Below are 14,494 nucleotides of genomic sequence, written 5' to 3' on the forward strand. Positions count from 1 at the left end.
TAGCTTCGCGTATTGTGTTTAATAATATACCCCTCGTGTTCCATCACCCTATTATTTTAGTCCTCCATGATAGAATGATGATATCAGAAAATCGAAAACAAATCTCTTTGGTACTGCATTCTGGCGACAAAAAATATTTATAAGATACTCCCAAGTTTTCTTAGGGGAAGATATTCAGTTTTGTTTTAATATACTATTTTATTACTGTCGTTTTAAAAAATGTATATTTTGTTATATTAAATTTATCTAGCAGCGTGTCAAGATGCTCTGCTCATTGAAATTGTCCTCCGTTTGGCATAGAATCTCTCTTCTTAAGAGATAAATTTGGAACTTAATTTTGACTCTCTCTTTTTCTTTTTGCCTCGTTACATCGTAACACTACCAAAAAAAATTATCTAACGTGTGTCCTCGTATACTTAACTTAGTAGTTGACATTAACAATGTATAATAAAATTTATCTAGTGTAATATAATAATAATAAGCATACCTAGATGTGAACTATTAATACTAAATAAAGAAGCAATTGAATTCAATTTTTTTTTAACTCCGTCGATGACATATTGTTAAGAATAATCTGAGTTTGATTTTTAGTTGAAATAATTTTTGATCAAATTTTACTTTTCAACCGAACACTGGATTAACAAAGATATTTTTTGTGAGAAATGTTAACACTAAAAAAATTACTAATATAAGTATTTTGAAATCAACTCAATCAAACAACAAAAGCTCCAAAGCTAGAAGTTACTATCAAGTGAAGCTAAATTGGAAAGGAGTAGTATCAATTATCAAACTAGGAGATGGCAGGAACAGCAACATTGAGTCTTCCTATCATAGACCTCTCCTCACCTGATCGAATTTCCACAGCCAAATCCATCCATCAGGTTTTCTATACTGCTATTAATAATTAATTAGTTCAACACATCCATGCATATACTGTGTTTCAATATTGATAATAATAACTAAGAAAAATTTATAGGCATGCGTTGAGTATGGTTTTTTTTACCTTGTGAACCACGGTGTGGACGAGGATTTTATCAAACAAGCATTCGATCAGAGTGCAAACTTCTTCTCACTTCCAATTGAAGACAAAATTAAATTGAACCGCAAGGAGTATAGAGGTTATACTCCTCTCTATGCTGAGAAACTTGACCCTTCTTCACTATCCAAAGGTAATTGGAGACACTTATTTGAGTTGTCGGACACCGGACACATGTACAAGGGGTGTCTAAGGTGTATTGAAACAAAGCAAAAACAAATAATTTTTTTTAGGACATTTATCTAAATTCCAGAGGTGTTTGTGCTTTAGTGTCTAAATTTGTTGAATTTTCTGAAAGATAGAAAATTTTAATTTGATAACTTGTATTGTATTATAAGCAGGTGATCCAAAAGAGAGCTATTACATTGGCCCTTTAACAGATACCACAAGTGTTCGTCTGAATCAATGGCCTTCTAATGGTATGAATTTCCTTTGGGTTGTGCACATTCTTCATTAGGAATAATGAAAATTAATTTTGTGTTCTGGTTTTATTTTTTTACATGAGATTAATTACTTGAGGTGTTTTTTCTTTCTTTCCGGCAATGACACTTCAGAATTACTCCCAAATTGGAGACCCACAATGGAATCCTTATTTTGGAAAATACTGTAAGTTTTATCAACTTTCAAATAATGTACTTTTCTGCATGTTACTAAGGCCCTGTCTACTCATAGTATATGTTTGACTATACCAAGAACTTTGCTCTTTTTTTTTCCTCTTTGCGAGTGTATTGCTTGTGTCAGTTTGAGCATTCAAATTTACATTCTTTTCTTTTTTCTATTGTTAAAAAACAGTTTTGAATTTAAATATTCTTCTCATGTTCCACAGGTCAGCTGGCAAAGAGTTGTTGTCTTTAATCGCCCTGTCTTTGAATCTTGATGAAAATTATTTTGAGAAGATCAGTGCCTTAAATAAACCAGAAGCTTTTCTTCGCCTTTTGCGCTATCCAGGTTTATTAGTATTTATTTTATTTTCTGAACCTTCTTAATTAAGCACATAGCCTAATCGGTAATACCAATTTTGTTTGCCTTTTACTGTTGATAACGTGTTTGTAAATTACATTAGGTGAATTGGGACCTAATGAAGAGATATGTGGTGCCTCTGCTCATTCAGATTATGGCATGATCACTCTCCTATTAACCAACGGTGTTCCAGGACTGCAGGTTCTCATATTGAACCTTAACTCCTGTTTAAAGTTAGTATTCACATAATTTTGTTTTGAAGACGCGTATTATTCACATTATTAATGACTTAAGAATTTATATTTAAAGATCTGCAAGGAGAAGTTGAAGCAGCCTCAGGTATGGGAGGATGTTTCTCATGTAGAAGGGTAAGTTCATGTAGAAGAACTTTGTAAATAATATGTTACCACCACGTTTAAGTCTATATGCTTTTCCTTTCCCTTCTAGTGTTAGGTGTTTTATGTTTGAATATGCAGGGCCATAATTGTGAACATTGGGGACATGATGGAGAGATGGACAAATTGTTTATACCGGTAAATTCCATCATCTAGCAACTTATAATACATTTCTTTTATCAACTGTTTATATCATATCATTCTTAGTTTCTGCTATTACTCTTGCAGGTCAACACTTCACAGGGTGATGCCAACAGGAAAAGAACGCTACTCTGTAACTATTACTAACCACTTCTTTCTAGCCATGACATTACACATTTCGCTTCTTTGTTTTCATTTTGTTGGCATGTTTTCATATACTTTTCCAGCGAAATATGAGTGGTAATTTTGTACTTTTGCAGGTGGCATTCTTCATGGATCCACCCTCAGATTGTGTTGTGGAATGCTTTGAAAGTTGCTGCAGTGAATCATCTCCCCCCAGGTATAGAAAAGTTTTATCGAATTTTATTTTAGTTCAATTTTGACTGTGTTAAAAGCAAAATGGACTTGATATATTTTCAAAATCCTGTGTCTCTCAACAAACAAAATCTTTCACTTCTTTTGTGAAACGTTAAAAGTTCATAATCTATTCGTTTTTTAGTACACATTCGATTTCCAAATTCCGTAGCCTATGTGAATTTGGGGATTAGTTGCACTGACTTCTGCTAGCTTAACAATGCCAGCATGTAACAAGAAATGAACATTCGCGTGCCAAAAACATGCTTCTAATAGTTGATATGTGCAGTCTCGTTGTTTGACCACTTCGGCATCTCACACTGGTTGTACAACTCGCCAACTTAGACTCACATTGATCACATAGGCTACGAGCAATTGGTATTTGTGTGACTAAAATAACACAAAAAGATCAAAAGTGTAATTAAACCTTGTTATAAAGCGAGGGGCCCTTTCCTTATATAAGAAACGTTAACTAATGACATGGCATTTTCTTTTGCTTTTGCCCAAAAACAAAAAAAACTGATGACATGGGAAGATGCCATAGGGACATAGATAACCTTAAAAGTTACTTTTATTGCAATCTGAGTCTCCAATAGCCCCGAAGACGAAAAGCTGAAGCAAAAACATTGTTTTATTTTATTTTGGTCAAGTAACCTAGTGGCTAGAATTCACCTTTTTCAAGGTAAATAAGTGGGGTGTCCAGGTTCGAACCCCGGCCCCTGCATATAATAATGCATGTCCCTGCCAACTGAGCTATGCTCACGGGGACATTTTATTAGCATTGTTGGAGAACTTTTTTTTTTTTTTTTGACAAATCATTGTTGGAGAACTTAGTTAGCAAGGAATGACCAGCATTCGGTATCAAAAGTTAATCTTTAAGAAAAGTTGGGGGCAACAATCTTTAGTTAAATTTAGAAAAGTTCATCTTTATCTTTGTTTTTTGGCACAATAAATCTTAAACTTTACGTAGGCTACAAATAAATCTTAGTATTTTTAGTTTGTACACTTAAGAGGTTATAAGCTTTTGCAATGTTCTCTTGCAGATTCCCTCCAATACGTAGTGGGGACTACTTGAATCAGCGGTTCAAGCTCACATATGATTCAGAAAGAGAGCTCAAGTGCTCCTTCCAGTCAAAGAGCTGAAGTTTGTGCAAACATTCATTTGGTTTCAACCAAATTTAAATACATGTTGCATTTTAATAAAGTTTTCAAAATCTGGTCTATGACTATTGGTTGTTGTCATATCATATCAAGAATTTATTATGATATTGTTGTTGTTTTTATAATAGTTGGACCCGATGGATAAATAGCTTATTTAAGTACTTATGCATTAAGTGTTTATTTCTAAAGAGTTTACATCACATATGCTTAAACTTAATAAATTATGTGTGTTTGGATTATATGTGGAAAGATACTCATACAAAGTTAAAGTGTGTCGATGTATTTGATGTTAAATTCATACCTAAAAACACAAACTCGGACGAGTATATGAGTTAACATTCTGAGTTTGAAAACAATCATCTGAATCTTAAATCTCTTTATTGTCATAAGTCGTAACAAACATAATACAAGTGTCCTAGTACACCAAAAAATGTTACATTGTTTAAGAATTAAGATGAAATGCAGTTTATAAGCAATAGTCATCGACTAACTATTGAGATGCCTCTTCTTCAAAAAACTATTGAGATGCCTTTTACAATTGACAAAATTGTAAGTGCTTCTACATTAGACTCAAAGTGGACAATACATTGGAAATGTGATGCCGTGGACTTGGGTCAGATCATTGGCGCGTCACTAAACTTAGGGGGGACTGAGTTGAAAGTATAATTTAGTGAAGAAAAGTAAATTTTTAAATGCACAACATATACAAGATATTTAAGAAATTATAAGATATATTCAAAATTAATATATGTTTTAAATTATAAAATATTTCAAGAACATAAGAAAGTTGAGTACCTTAAGGTTTGCCAGAGAATGATAAAACTAAAGCGATTTTCAAATAGCAGAGAAAAATAATATGAAACAATGAGAATGCAAATATAGGAAGATGAAATCACGACTAATGAATCGTTTGTTAGTGATTGTTAGCGGTTCCTCACTTTCTGATTTGCTGTTAAGGATAGAGAAATTAAGCTCATAAACTTAAGGTCCATTATATTGAATCTAACAAAAGGGTCATTATACAATATCATATGAAGTTCACAAAAAATAAATATATATCAAAAAGTATAATTGCATATTAGCGTTTTTTTTTTTTAAAAGCTCGGGGGACCGTGGCCTATGTTGGTCCCCCTTCTAGCTTCATCCCTAGCATCATGTGGAGGTTGAACTTATGTCACTCTCTGGTAGAATCGTTAGCTCCTTAACTCTATGTCTTTGACCGGATGCCACATATTATTCTAAATACAGCAAAAAGTTGCATATTATTTGAGAATCGAGACTAAATATAGTTTACAAATAGTGCTCCTCTATCGCTGAGACGTCTTTTATAAATGACGAAGCCTTAACATACAATATTGCTCTTGAGGTTGGAACTTGGAACAATAACATAGTAAGTAGTAGTGGGAGGTGGGGAGTCACAATCGAATATCTCGAGATTTGCCTCTATATTTCTATATTTATATCAATGAGTCAACAAAATTAAACCTCCATAGTTAAAGATTTACTATCAACAGAAGCTGAACTGGAATTAGTATCAGATAAGGGAAAGAAATGGCCATGACGGCAAAATTGAGTCTTCCTATCATAGACCTCTCCTCACCTGATCGTCTATCCACAGCCAATTCCATCCGTCAGGTTTTTCTCTACTAATTGTTTATACTATTACTAGTATTAATTAGTTCAACACTAGAGAACTCTCGATGCAAATATTAATAATAATTAAAATTTATAGGCATGCGTTGAGTATGGTTTCTTTTACCTTGTGAACCATGGTGTGAATGAGGATTTTATGAAGCAAGTGTTTGAGCACAGTGCAAAGTTCTTCTCACTTCCTCTCCAACACAAAATGAACTTGATCCTAGTCCACTTTCCAAAGGTATATTCTTATTTTTAGATATTTATTTTAGTTCATAAATTATAGACGTTAAATTAATATTCATAACCATTTTCTAAATACATGACCAATTTTTCTTATAACATTAGAGATTTATATGTTTGGATACTCCACTTCTATTATTATAGAGAAATGATATTTGTACAACTATTATGTGACAACTTTTGGAAAATTTTATCTCTTATACTCACATGAGATTTCTATTCTCTCTCTTCCTTTTTCTCTCTCCATTGTTTTTGACCAATAAGAAGAGAGAAAAACAAAGTTGTCACCAAAATTATCATCAATTAGATATACAAATATCACTATTCATTATTATACTAGTAGTTTTTAAGAGCAAGATCTAATAATATCCAAATTATACTATCCTCTGCTCTTTTTGGACACATCTGCACCTCTATTTTTATCTCTGCGGTTCTTGTGGAGAGGATTGACCAATTGATATTGCTTTCTACCTAATTATTTGTCTTTTTTGATGAAAGAGAGCTCAGTATTTTGTATTTTTCCACTTTATTATTATTATTATACTTGAAATTCTCCAAAATGCAAAAATAAAAGTTAAGTTGATAACGTTTCTTTGTTTGAGAGTTTGGAAAGAATGGGAAAGAACGATTTTGGAGGGTTAAAAATATAGAGAAAAATGGTAAAATCTTTTATATTTTTTAAACGAGTAATTTTTTAAAGAATGATAGATTAATGTTTATGATTAATATATTTTTAATTTTAAGAATATTATAACTTCGTAGATTAAATTTGAAGAATTCATGTAAATCATCTTTCAATACAATTTTTTGGTTCCCCAAATTATGAGACTTTTGTCCTATGAAGAAAAATGAACCCCAAAAGTCTTTCCCTCTTAATGTCATCTATTTCTTCCACTTTCTCTTTCCTTTATATCCAAACTCCTCCCCCCTTCCTCTCTAAACTCGAAAACCAAGCCTTAGGAAAATAGACGCATTATAGACAATAATATTGTTTTAAAAATATTATTATATTTACTATGTATTTAAATGAAAGTGTTTGTTAAATAGAGATGATCAATCTCATAATTGATTCCATCTTGAGAGACTATAATGACCCAAGATAGGTCCAAGAGAATATAATAGCCAAGCTAAATAAAGATTATGATGAGTTAATTGCATATATTTTAGAGATTAGTCATCATGTTCTAGAAGAATCTAGAGATATCATTTGTGATGAGTCATTAGAATGTCAATGCTATAAATAGTGGGTTGGTCATTGTAATCCTTATCAAATGAATGAATGAAAAAAATATTTCATTTGTTTCAAAATGAGTGTCATTTTAGCTAACAAAAATTGTTTCAAAATAAATCTCACTTTCAGTTTTCAATACAATAATAACTTTTTCTTTTCAATTGTACTCTTCAATTAATATTATATACACTACTCCCAAAATATTATTTATTCTTCAATAAAAAACAAACAAATAGTTGATTAGGATAATTTGGTGAAATAACATTTCTATTTCTTTTAATTAATACATTTTTTAATATGTGTGTAAAAACCTTAAACGATATTCATTTTAAAATGGAAGGAGTAGTTTGTTAGAATAATATAGTCGTATTTTTTAGTCCCTTTTAAAAATAATTTTCCTCCATTAATGAACAACCTCAAAACTTGTTCATAGCAAAGACTCAACCACAAAGCTAAAGTTGTTGTGTAAACTATCTACAAAAGTGATATAGAGCGAGACTTGTATTATTCTAACAAACTCAGAGTCTTGAATTTGTCACTAATTTCACACAAAAAAAACTGTTTAATTTTCTAAAAGATATAAATCCTTTGATCAGTCCTTCTAATTAAGCAGATGATCCAAAAGAGAGCTACTAGGTACATTGGTCCTTTAACAGATAAAACTAGTGTTCGTCTGAATCAATGGCCTTGTGATGGTATACATTTTCTTTGTCCTCATTTTTTCTTTTCATGCAATGACACTCTAGAATTACTGCCAAATTGGATACCCACAATGGAATCTTTTATTTTGGAAAATACTGTAAGGTTTATTACCCTTCAAATTAATGTCTTGTTAATTATCTGCCTCAGGTCAGCTGGCAAAGAGTTGCTTTCTCTAATTGCCTTGTCTTTGAGTCTAAGATGAAAATCACTTTGAGAAGATAGGTGCCTTAAGCATACCAAAAGTTTTTCTTCGCCTTTTGCACTATCCAGGTTTATTAATTAGCATTTTATTTTTTTTAAAATGGTACACAAAACTTAAATGACTATTATTTTGAGACGGAGAGAGAGTATATTAATCTAAAGTTTTTTCTGCCGTACTTTATTAGTAGAGTCAAGTTTTTTTACCATTTTTTTTTTTTAAAGAAAACCAACTAATATAATCTATGTAACCTTTTATAATGTGAATTATATCAGGTGAATTGGGATCTCGTGAAGAGAAATATGGTGCCTCTCCTCATACAGATTATGGCATGATCACTCTCCTATTGACCAACGGTGTTCCAGGACTGCAGGTTCTCATCTTCTCTTTAGTATTACTTTTTGTTCTAGAGCTCCTCATATATATCATATCATATGAGAAAGGAAATGGAGTTTCTTCTTCTATGGCCCTGTATTAGGATTCACTAATTCAGACTACATAGGAGAATTGGATTTGAAACAAAGGAAATAGTAAAAATAAACATAAAAGAACACAATTTCAGGATTAGATACTCGTGTGCCGTATTTTCTTGCACCCTGATTTTGTAAGGGTTGAGTCTAACTCGACACAAATTTTAAATTGGTACGAAAGTGAAGGGTTGAATTAAGTTCAAACCAAATTCTAAGACTCACCTAGGTTATAAATCTCATGGCTTAACCTTTCCTTACAATTTTGGAGTGAATCTTCTCCCCCAAGGTAGAGTAAAAGTATTATCCAATTAGTTTGTTTAACTAGTCGACTAAAATAATAAGAGTCTAACATGTGTCTAAGCACACACAAAAAATATACACGGAGCTCAACTTTGAGAGCGTTAAGAGAATAATATACGGAAAATGCTATTTCTCTAAAAAAATAGCATCAAAAATTATTCAAGACACACAGTTGATAAGTTTTAATTGCATGATTTATTTGTTCATTTCATATGTTATTTTTCTAAAGATATAGCATTGCTCATAATATACTAGCAAGTAGCAATACTTTTTTTTTTAGAGAAGCAAGTAGCAATACTTGTATGGTCACAAATACAAATGTTTTGAATTTAGTCACACTCATAAAACCATGAAAAGTAAAGATAAAATAATTGACTTTTATTAGTATTGTTGATATTTCCTCTTCTACTTTTATTTATTAGCGAGTGTGCATAAATCCAAAACATTTTTTTTCTGTGGCCTGGGTATAGAAGTGTTGCTCTTGATAGTTTTATCTTTATCTTTATTGAAAGTTACTTATAAATAAATCTTATTTACATGAAAATATTTTGTCAAATGTTTTATGCAGGTTCCCTTCTATACGTAGTGGGGACTACTTGAATGAAGGGTATAAACTTATATACGGTTCTGAAAGAGATCTTAACTAATGCTTCATTCAGTCAAAGAAATTAGCTACACTTCCCTGGGCACAAAATTATCATGTTTTAGATAAGTTTTAGAGTGTGTTTGGATGGGGGATTGTTTTGAGAGAAAATAATGTTTTTGAGGGAATTCAACCACTTTAAGGTGAATTCTATTGTTTAAATTCACCTCAAAATAATTGAATTCCTTCAAAACATTACATTCCCTCAAAATATTCCTCCATCCAAACACACTCTTAAGATATTTGCAATATATATTTTATCTGTCGACGTTAAGTTTTGTGAAATTATTTGCAAGATCTTATGAAAACGGCTTACGTTTTCTATTTTCAGTTTCAAAAAATATGTTCATTTTAATTTGCTAACATGATCGAAGATCGATGCGAGTCTCTTGAGTTGAATCGTTGTAAACGATGAGAAATGAAATGTTGCTTAGAATGTATTTCAGAAAATAATATATAAACTATTCTTTTAACATTTTCATTGTTCCATGAAATATAGATAATTGTTCACTTTGAGAGTCTCTTATTCCCTTGTTAACAAATATTCAGATATCAAGATCAAGTAAAACTGTAAAAACTTGAATATACAGTAACTAAAAGCTATGTAAACCACAAGTTAATCTATAAGAAAAGGTGGGGATATTAATCTTTGGTCCTTTACTTTGGACTAAACAACATGAGTTTAAAATAACAACAATAACCAAGTCTAATTTTATTAAATGGAATCAGCTACATTGATCGAATAGGTCATAATGTTATATCATAAATTATATATTTGGATCAAACTCGTTAATCTGAGTTTAGAAATTAAAAAAAAAAAACATTTTTATCCCGTAAAGACATCTGAGACATGTAAAAGATTACGATGATATTTGATGTGTTTGGATTATTGTTTTAAATCACAATATCTATTTTCTTCTCATTTGGTGTTTTTGAGTTTAAGCATTAATTAAGCTCTCTATATATATTATATATATTTCTTATTCTTATTGAAAGCTACGTATAAATCTTATTTTTACACATCAGATGTTGCAAGCTTTTGTCAATATTTTCTGCAGATTCCCCTCAAATACATAGTGGGGACTACTTGAATGAACGGTTCAAGCTCACATATGATTCTGAGAGGAATCTTAAATGCTGCATGTAGTAAAAAAAAACTAAAGTTTGTACGTCCCTATGTATATGGCTAATTCTTGTTTGTGTAACACAGATACGTCGATCTATGGATAAACAATTTACTTTGGATAAACAATTTAATATTATGAAATATAAGTGTTTATTTATAAGGAGGTTCGACTTCACTTGGTTTACTTTACTTTATTTATTATTATTCATTTACGAAAGAAATAAGCATAATAATAAATAAGGGTGTAAAATTAAACTTTCAATTAAAATTAGAGGTAATAACGAGTCATTGACATTGCCGAGTATAAGCTCTTATTCTCTTTTCTTTACTTTATTTATTTATAATATAGGTGCAATCAGTGGCGTTGCCGGGACCCAGGGTCAGGAGGTTCAAAATTTTAAACTTTAATTTATAATAAATATAATAATATATATCTAAAAAATTACATTGTATTCAATTTACAATGTACTCAAAAAACTTCATCCATTCTTTACAAATGTCCCTTACGCGGTGCCATCTTCTGAAATCGTTGAATAATCAACTCATCATCAATTTTGTCCGCCACATCTCTCTCAATATAAGTCACGAGACAATCATTCATCCAATCATCTCCCATTCGATTACGCAATCTAGACTTCACAATCTTCATAGCAGAAAAGGCTCGTTCAACGGTTGATGTGGCAACGGGCAAAATCATTGCTAACTTCAAAAGTCCATAGACTAAAGGATAATCAATATGTTTTTTGAGTGCAACCATTTTTTTTTTGAAAGATCACTTATTCCTTTCAAAGATGCAAATTCAACACTCCTACGCATATCAAAGATGTAAGTGTCAAGTTGACTATCAAGCAACACCAATGAAGTTGGAGAAAATTCAATTGGATAAAACTTTGCAAATTCAATCAACTTTGCTTTGTCAAATTTAGAGAACGAGTTGTTTGGGCACATACTCTCCATACAAATGAGCAACCGACTATTTGTCTCATTAAAACGATCATTAAGTTCTTGAAGTTGCATGTCCACAACCGTATAAAATAATTCAATGCGGTAATGATTCCCTATTGTGATAGATTCAGCGTTACCTCCACGTATTGACTTTCCACGGAAGAATATATCATCCATGCTTGGAATGTTAATGTCATGCTTATTGCCAAATAAAATTACCTCCTCCAATAAAGGTTCCCATCCATCATCTCTTAGAGCTTGTAATCGCTCCTTTGTGATGCTAATTAGGTTCATAGCATTGACGATGTCTTGATCTTTCCTTTGCAATGCTTGTGACAATTCATTTGAAAAACCTAAGACCTTTTTCATTAAATGCAATGTGAGTGCAAAATCAAAAGTATTCATGAGAATTAAAAGACCTTTTGCTTCACCTCTTCCATCTTTAATTGATACATCATCTCTCAACATTTCAAGAACATCAGTTATAGAACTATACATCAATATCAAGTTCACCAAACACAATAACAAACTTTAAGATTCAATGAGTATGAAATAAAAAACAACATTCTTTCACATTTTCATCTAGTGCTACCACTCCTTTCTTACCATCCATCCCCATTAGAGTAAAACAATGTCACACAGAAGCTCACTCACTATTATAATGAAACATGATAAATTAGTAGGATTCAAACAAAGTAGAATAACATGATTCAAACAAATTAGTAGGATTCATATTAGTTTCTTGGTTTAAAAATCAAAACAGAAGCTCATTCACCATGATTCAAACAAAGCAACATGGAAATGAAACACACAAGTTGAACAAATAGAATAACATGATAAATTAGTAGGATTCATATGTTTTTTTGCATTTTGAACAAATTGAACAGATACTAAAAAATCTGAAGCGAACCATTTACAACAAAAAAACCATGAGTGTTAAATTGCCACTTTAAAACAATTCTCCAATCAATTTCACAACACAGACATATCATTAGGACCCTCAATTGCATATTCAATCAACCAATTTATCACAATTGAAGTCATCTAAAAAAAAAATCCAAATTTCAAAACCCTAAACCAAAGATTTTTAATTGATTACCTTGGTGGTAGATTCAATGTCTTTGAAAGCTTTTGAATGTCCCTTTGCGGTTGCACGACGGCGGAGGACGGCAAAATAAGGTGGAGACGGTGGTGATTTATTGCAACTGATTTTTGAGATGGAGAGAGAACTAAAACGTGATTGTAGATGGTAGTTGAAAGGTCGCGAGAGTGAAGATAGAATGGGTTGGGTGGTGGCGCGGTGGAGTTTGGTGGTGGTTCTGCCGCCGGTGTGGTGGAAGTGGAGGAAGAAGGGTTTTCTAAGTTAAGAGAAGATAGTTTAGAGAGAAGTTAAAATGTGTAAATGAGTGAGTGATGGTGGTTTGGGTCAGCTGGTGCAAAGAAAAAATATGAGGAGGTTCAAAGTGCTAAAAACATAGGGATATATGTGAAAAAATTTAATTTTGAGGGTTGGCAAGTGCATCCCCTCAGCACTATGTGCCTCCGCCACTGGGTGCAATAGTTGAAGATTGCAAAAGACTAACATCAAGTATCATTACTTTAAATTTTTTAAATATTTACCGTGTTGCGAATCAAGCGGCTCATTTCTTAGCTAAATTGGTTATTATGTCTCTTGTGAATTTGTTTGTGTTGATGAAACCCCTCCTTATATTTATGTTATTGTGTCTTTTAAATTTATCGTCATATTTCATTAAATAAATGTAGTCATTTTAAAAAATAAATCATCCCAAAATTTGGTAGCTTAACCGCACAAAATGTTAGAAGAGGTGTATCACATGAACTTTCCAGAAGGTCAGTTGTTTGACCAGCTACCATAGAAAATAAATAAATTTAAAACAAAAAAAAAAATCGCATAGTCATTATTCGATTGTATGTATTTAGATATATTTAACATTTACTCCATCCGTTTCTTTTTAAGTGTCATTTTAAGGTTAATTTTTTGTTCTTATTTAACTGCATTTTGGTATTTTAATGGTACGATTTGTCAATTACTCATATTTTTTTCTTTGTTTGGTTACTCTTATCTTTTTTAATAAAATTAATTAATGTTATATATTTGAAAAACTAAAGTTTTTTTTTTTAAACTAAGTTTTTTTTTTAAAACAAAATTTGTTTCTTGTTATCTTCAGATTTAAACAAATGTAAAGAGATAAATATTGTACACGTACCATTGTTGCTCTTTTCTGTATGCTCTACTAAGTTATCTTCATCCAGTGTGGATCTAGCATTGGTTAAAGCCATAGTTGAAGCCTTAATTTTGATTAAATAAGTTTGAGGACAGATAATTTTTTTCTTAGCTTTTTATTAATGTGAAGTTGGAATAATTTTTATATTGACTTAAATTAATTAAAGAGTTGTGCACAATATTTCGAAAATTGACAATTGTTTGTTATGAGAAGGAGTGTGTAAAAAAAATTGTTGGAGAAAAAGATAGTAAGTAACAAATGTTTGTTACGATCTAAAAAAAAAATGTTTGTTATGAAAAAATATAACATATTAAATTTATTAGAAAGATAAAGTGTGTGCCAAAATATATAAATATATTGGTGGATTAAATTGAGGGTATAATAGGAAGAAAATGTGCAAAAATACACTTTGCTATTTTTCGTGGAAATTTTTTAAAATGACACTTAAAAAGGAATCGAGGGAGTTGTATTTTTATATAAATTTGAAAAAATGCATCACTATAGTAAATAACATTCGCAAACTCAGAGTCAACAATAAGTACTTCATTGGACACATCTTAAATATATTCGGTACCACTGATTTCATGGATAGCTTTGCTCTTTTATTTTTATTTTTATTCATAAACACATTGAACTTTGGTTGGATATTGATACTCCGTGACAAAATTCATTCAAAATTTAACCTTTTTTTTTTTTTTTTGGTCAGG

The 14,494-nt window shown here is 31.2% G+C and overlaps 2 protein-coding genes and 1 pseudogene across 2 annotated transcripts; 2 read left to right on the forward strand and 1 right to left on the reverse strand.

Moving 5' to 3' along the window:
* Positions 1 to 704: 704 nt before the first annotated feature.
* LOC11440119 (2-oxoglutarate-Fe(II) type oxidoreductase hxnY) lies at positions 705 to 4,235 on the forward strand. The gene is made up of 11 exons (XM_003608631.4): positions 705 to 881; positions 977 to 1,169; positions 1,378 to 1,455; positions 1,591 to 1,642; positions 1,863 to 1,984; positions 2,100 to 2,197; positions 2,306 to 2,364; positions 2,473 to 2,529; positions 2,620 to 2,665; positions 2,793 to 2,872; positions 3,930 to 4,235. The coding sequence occupies exons 1-11, from the start codon at positions 798 to 800 to the stop codon at positions 4,027 to 4,029; spliced, it is 969 nt and encodes a 322-aa protein (XP_003608679.1). The 5' UTR covers positions 705 to 797; the 3' UTR covers positions 4,030 to 4,235.
* A 1,076-nt stretch (positions 4,236 to 5,311) lies between these two features.
* On the forward strand, positions 5,312 to 9,598 carry LOC11407302 (2'-deoxymugineic-acid 2'-dioxygenase-like; annotated as a pseudogene).
* Positions 9,599 to 11,041: 1,443 nt separating this feature from the next.
* Positions 11,042 to 12,208, reverse strand: LOC112421418 (uncharacterized). Its single transcript, XM_039833018.1, has 2 exons — positions 11,973 to 12,208; positions 11,042 to 11,901 (listed from the first exon to the last, which is right to left on the reverse strand). Exons 1-2 carry the CDS (start codon positions 11,997 to 11,999, stop codon positions 11,317 to 11,319), a joined length of 612 nt encoding a protein of 203 aa, XP_039688952.1. The 5' UTR covers positions 12,000 to 12,208; the 3' UTR covers positions 11,042 to 11,316.
* Positions 12,209 to 14,494: the final 2,286 nt, after the last annotated feature.

The sequence above is a fragment of the Medicago truncatula genome, chromosome 4 (assembly GCF_003473485.1).
Source record: "Medicago truncatula cultivar Jemalong A17 chromosome 4, MtrunA17r5.0-ANR, whole genome shotgun sequence".
Taxonomy (NCBI): domain Eukaryota; kingdom Viridiplantae; phylum Streptophyta; class Magnoliopsida; order Fabales; family Fabaceae; genus Medicago; species Medicago truncatula.

Coding starts and splice junctions, on each gene's coding strand:
- LOC11440119 (XM_003608631.4), top strand. CDS start 798: ATGGCAGGAACAGCAACATTGAGTCTTCCTATCATAGACCTCTCCTCA. Junction 1,456..1,590: donor GAATCAATGGCCTTCTAATG/GTATGAATTTCC, acceptor ATGACACTTCAG/AATTACTCCCAAATTGGAGA. Junction 2,198..2,305: donor ACGGTGTTCCAGGACTGCAG/GTTCTCATATTG, acceptor TTATATTTAAAG/ATCTGCAAGGAGAAGTTGAA.
- LOC112421418 (XM_039833018.1), bottom strand. CDS start 11,999: ATGATGTATCAATTAAAGATGGAAGAG. Junction 11,902..11,972: donor ATCAATTAAAGATGGAAGAG/GTGAAGCAAAAG, acceptor TTAATGAAAAAG/GTCTTAGGTTTTTCAAATGA.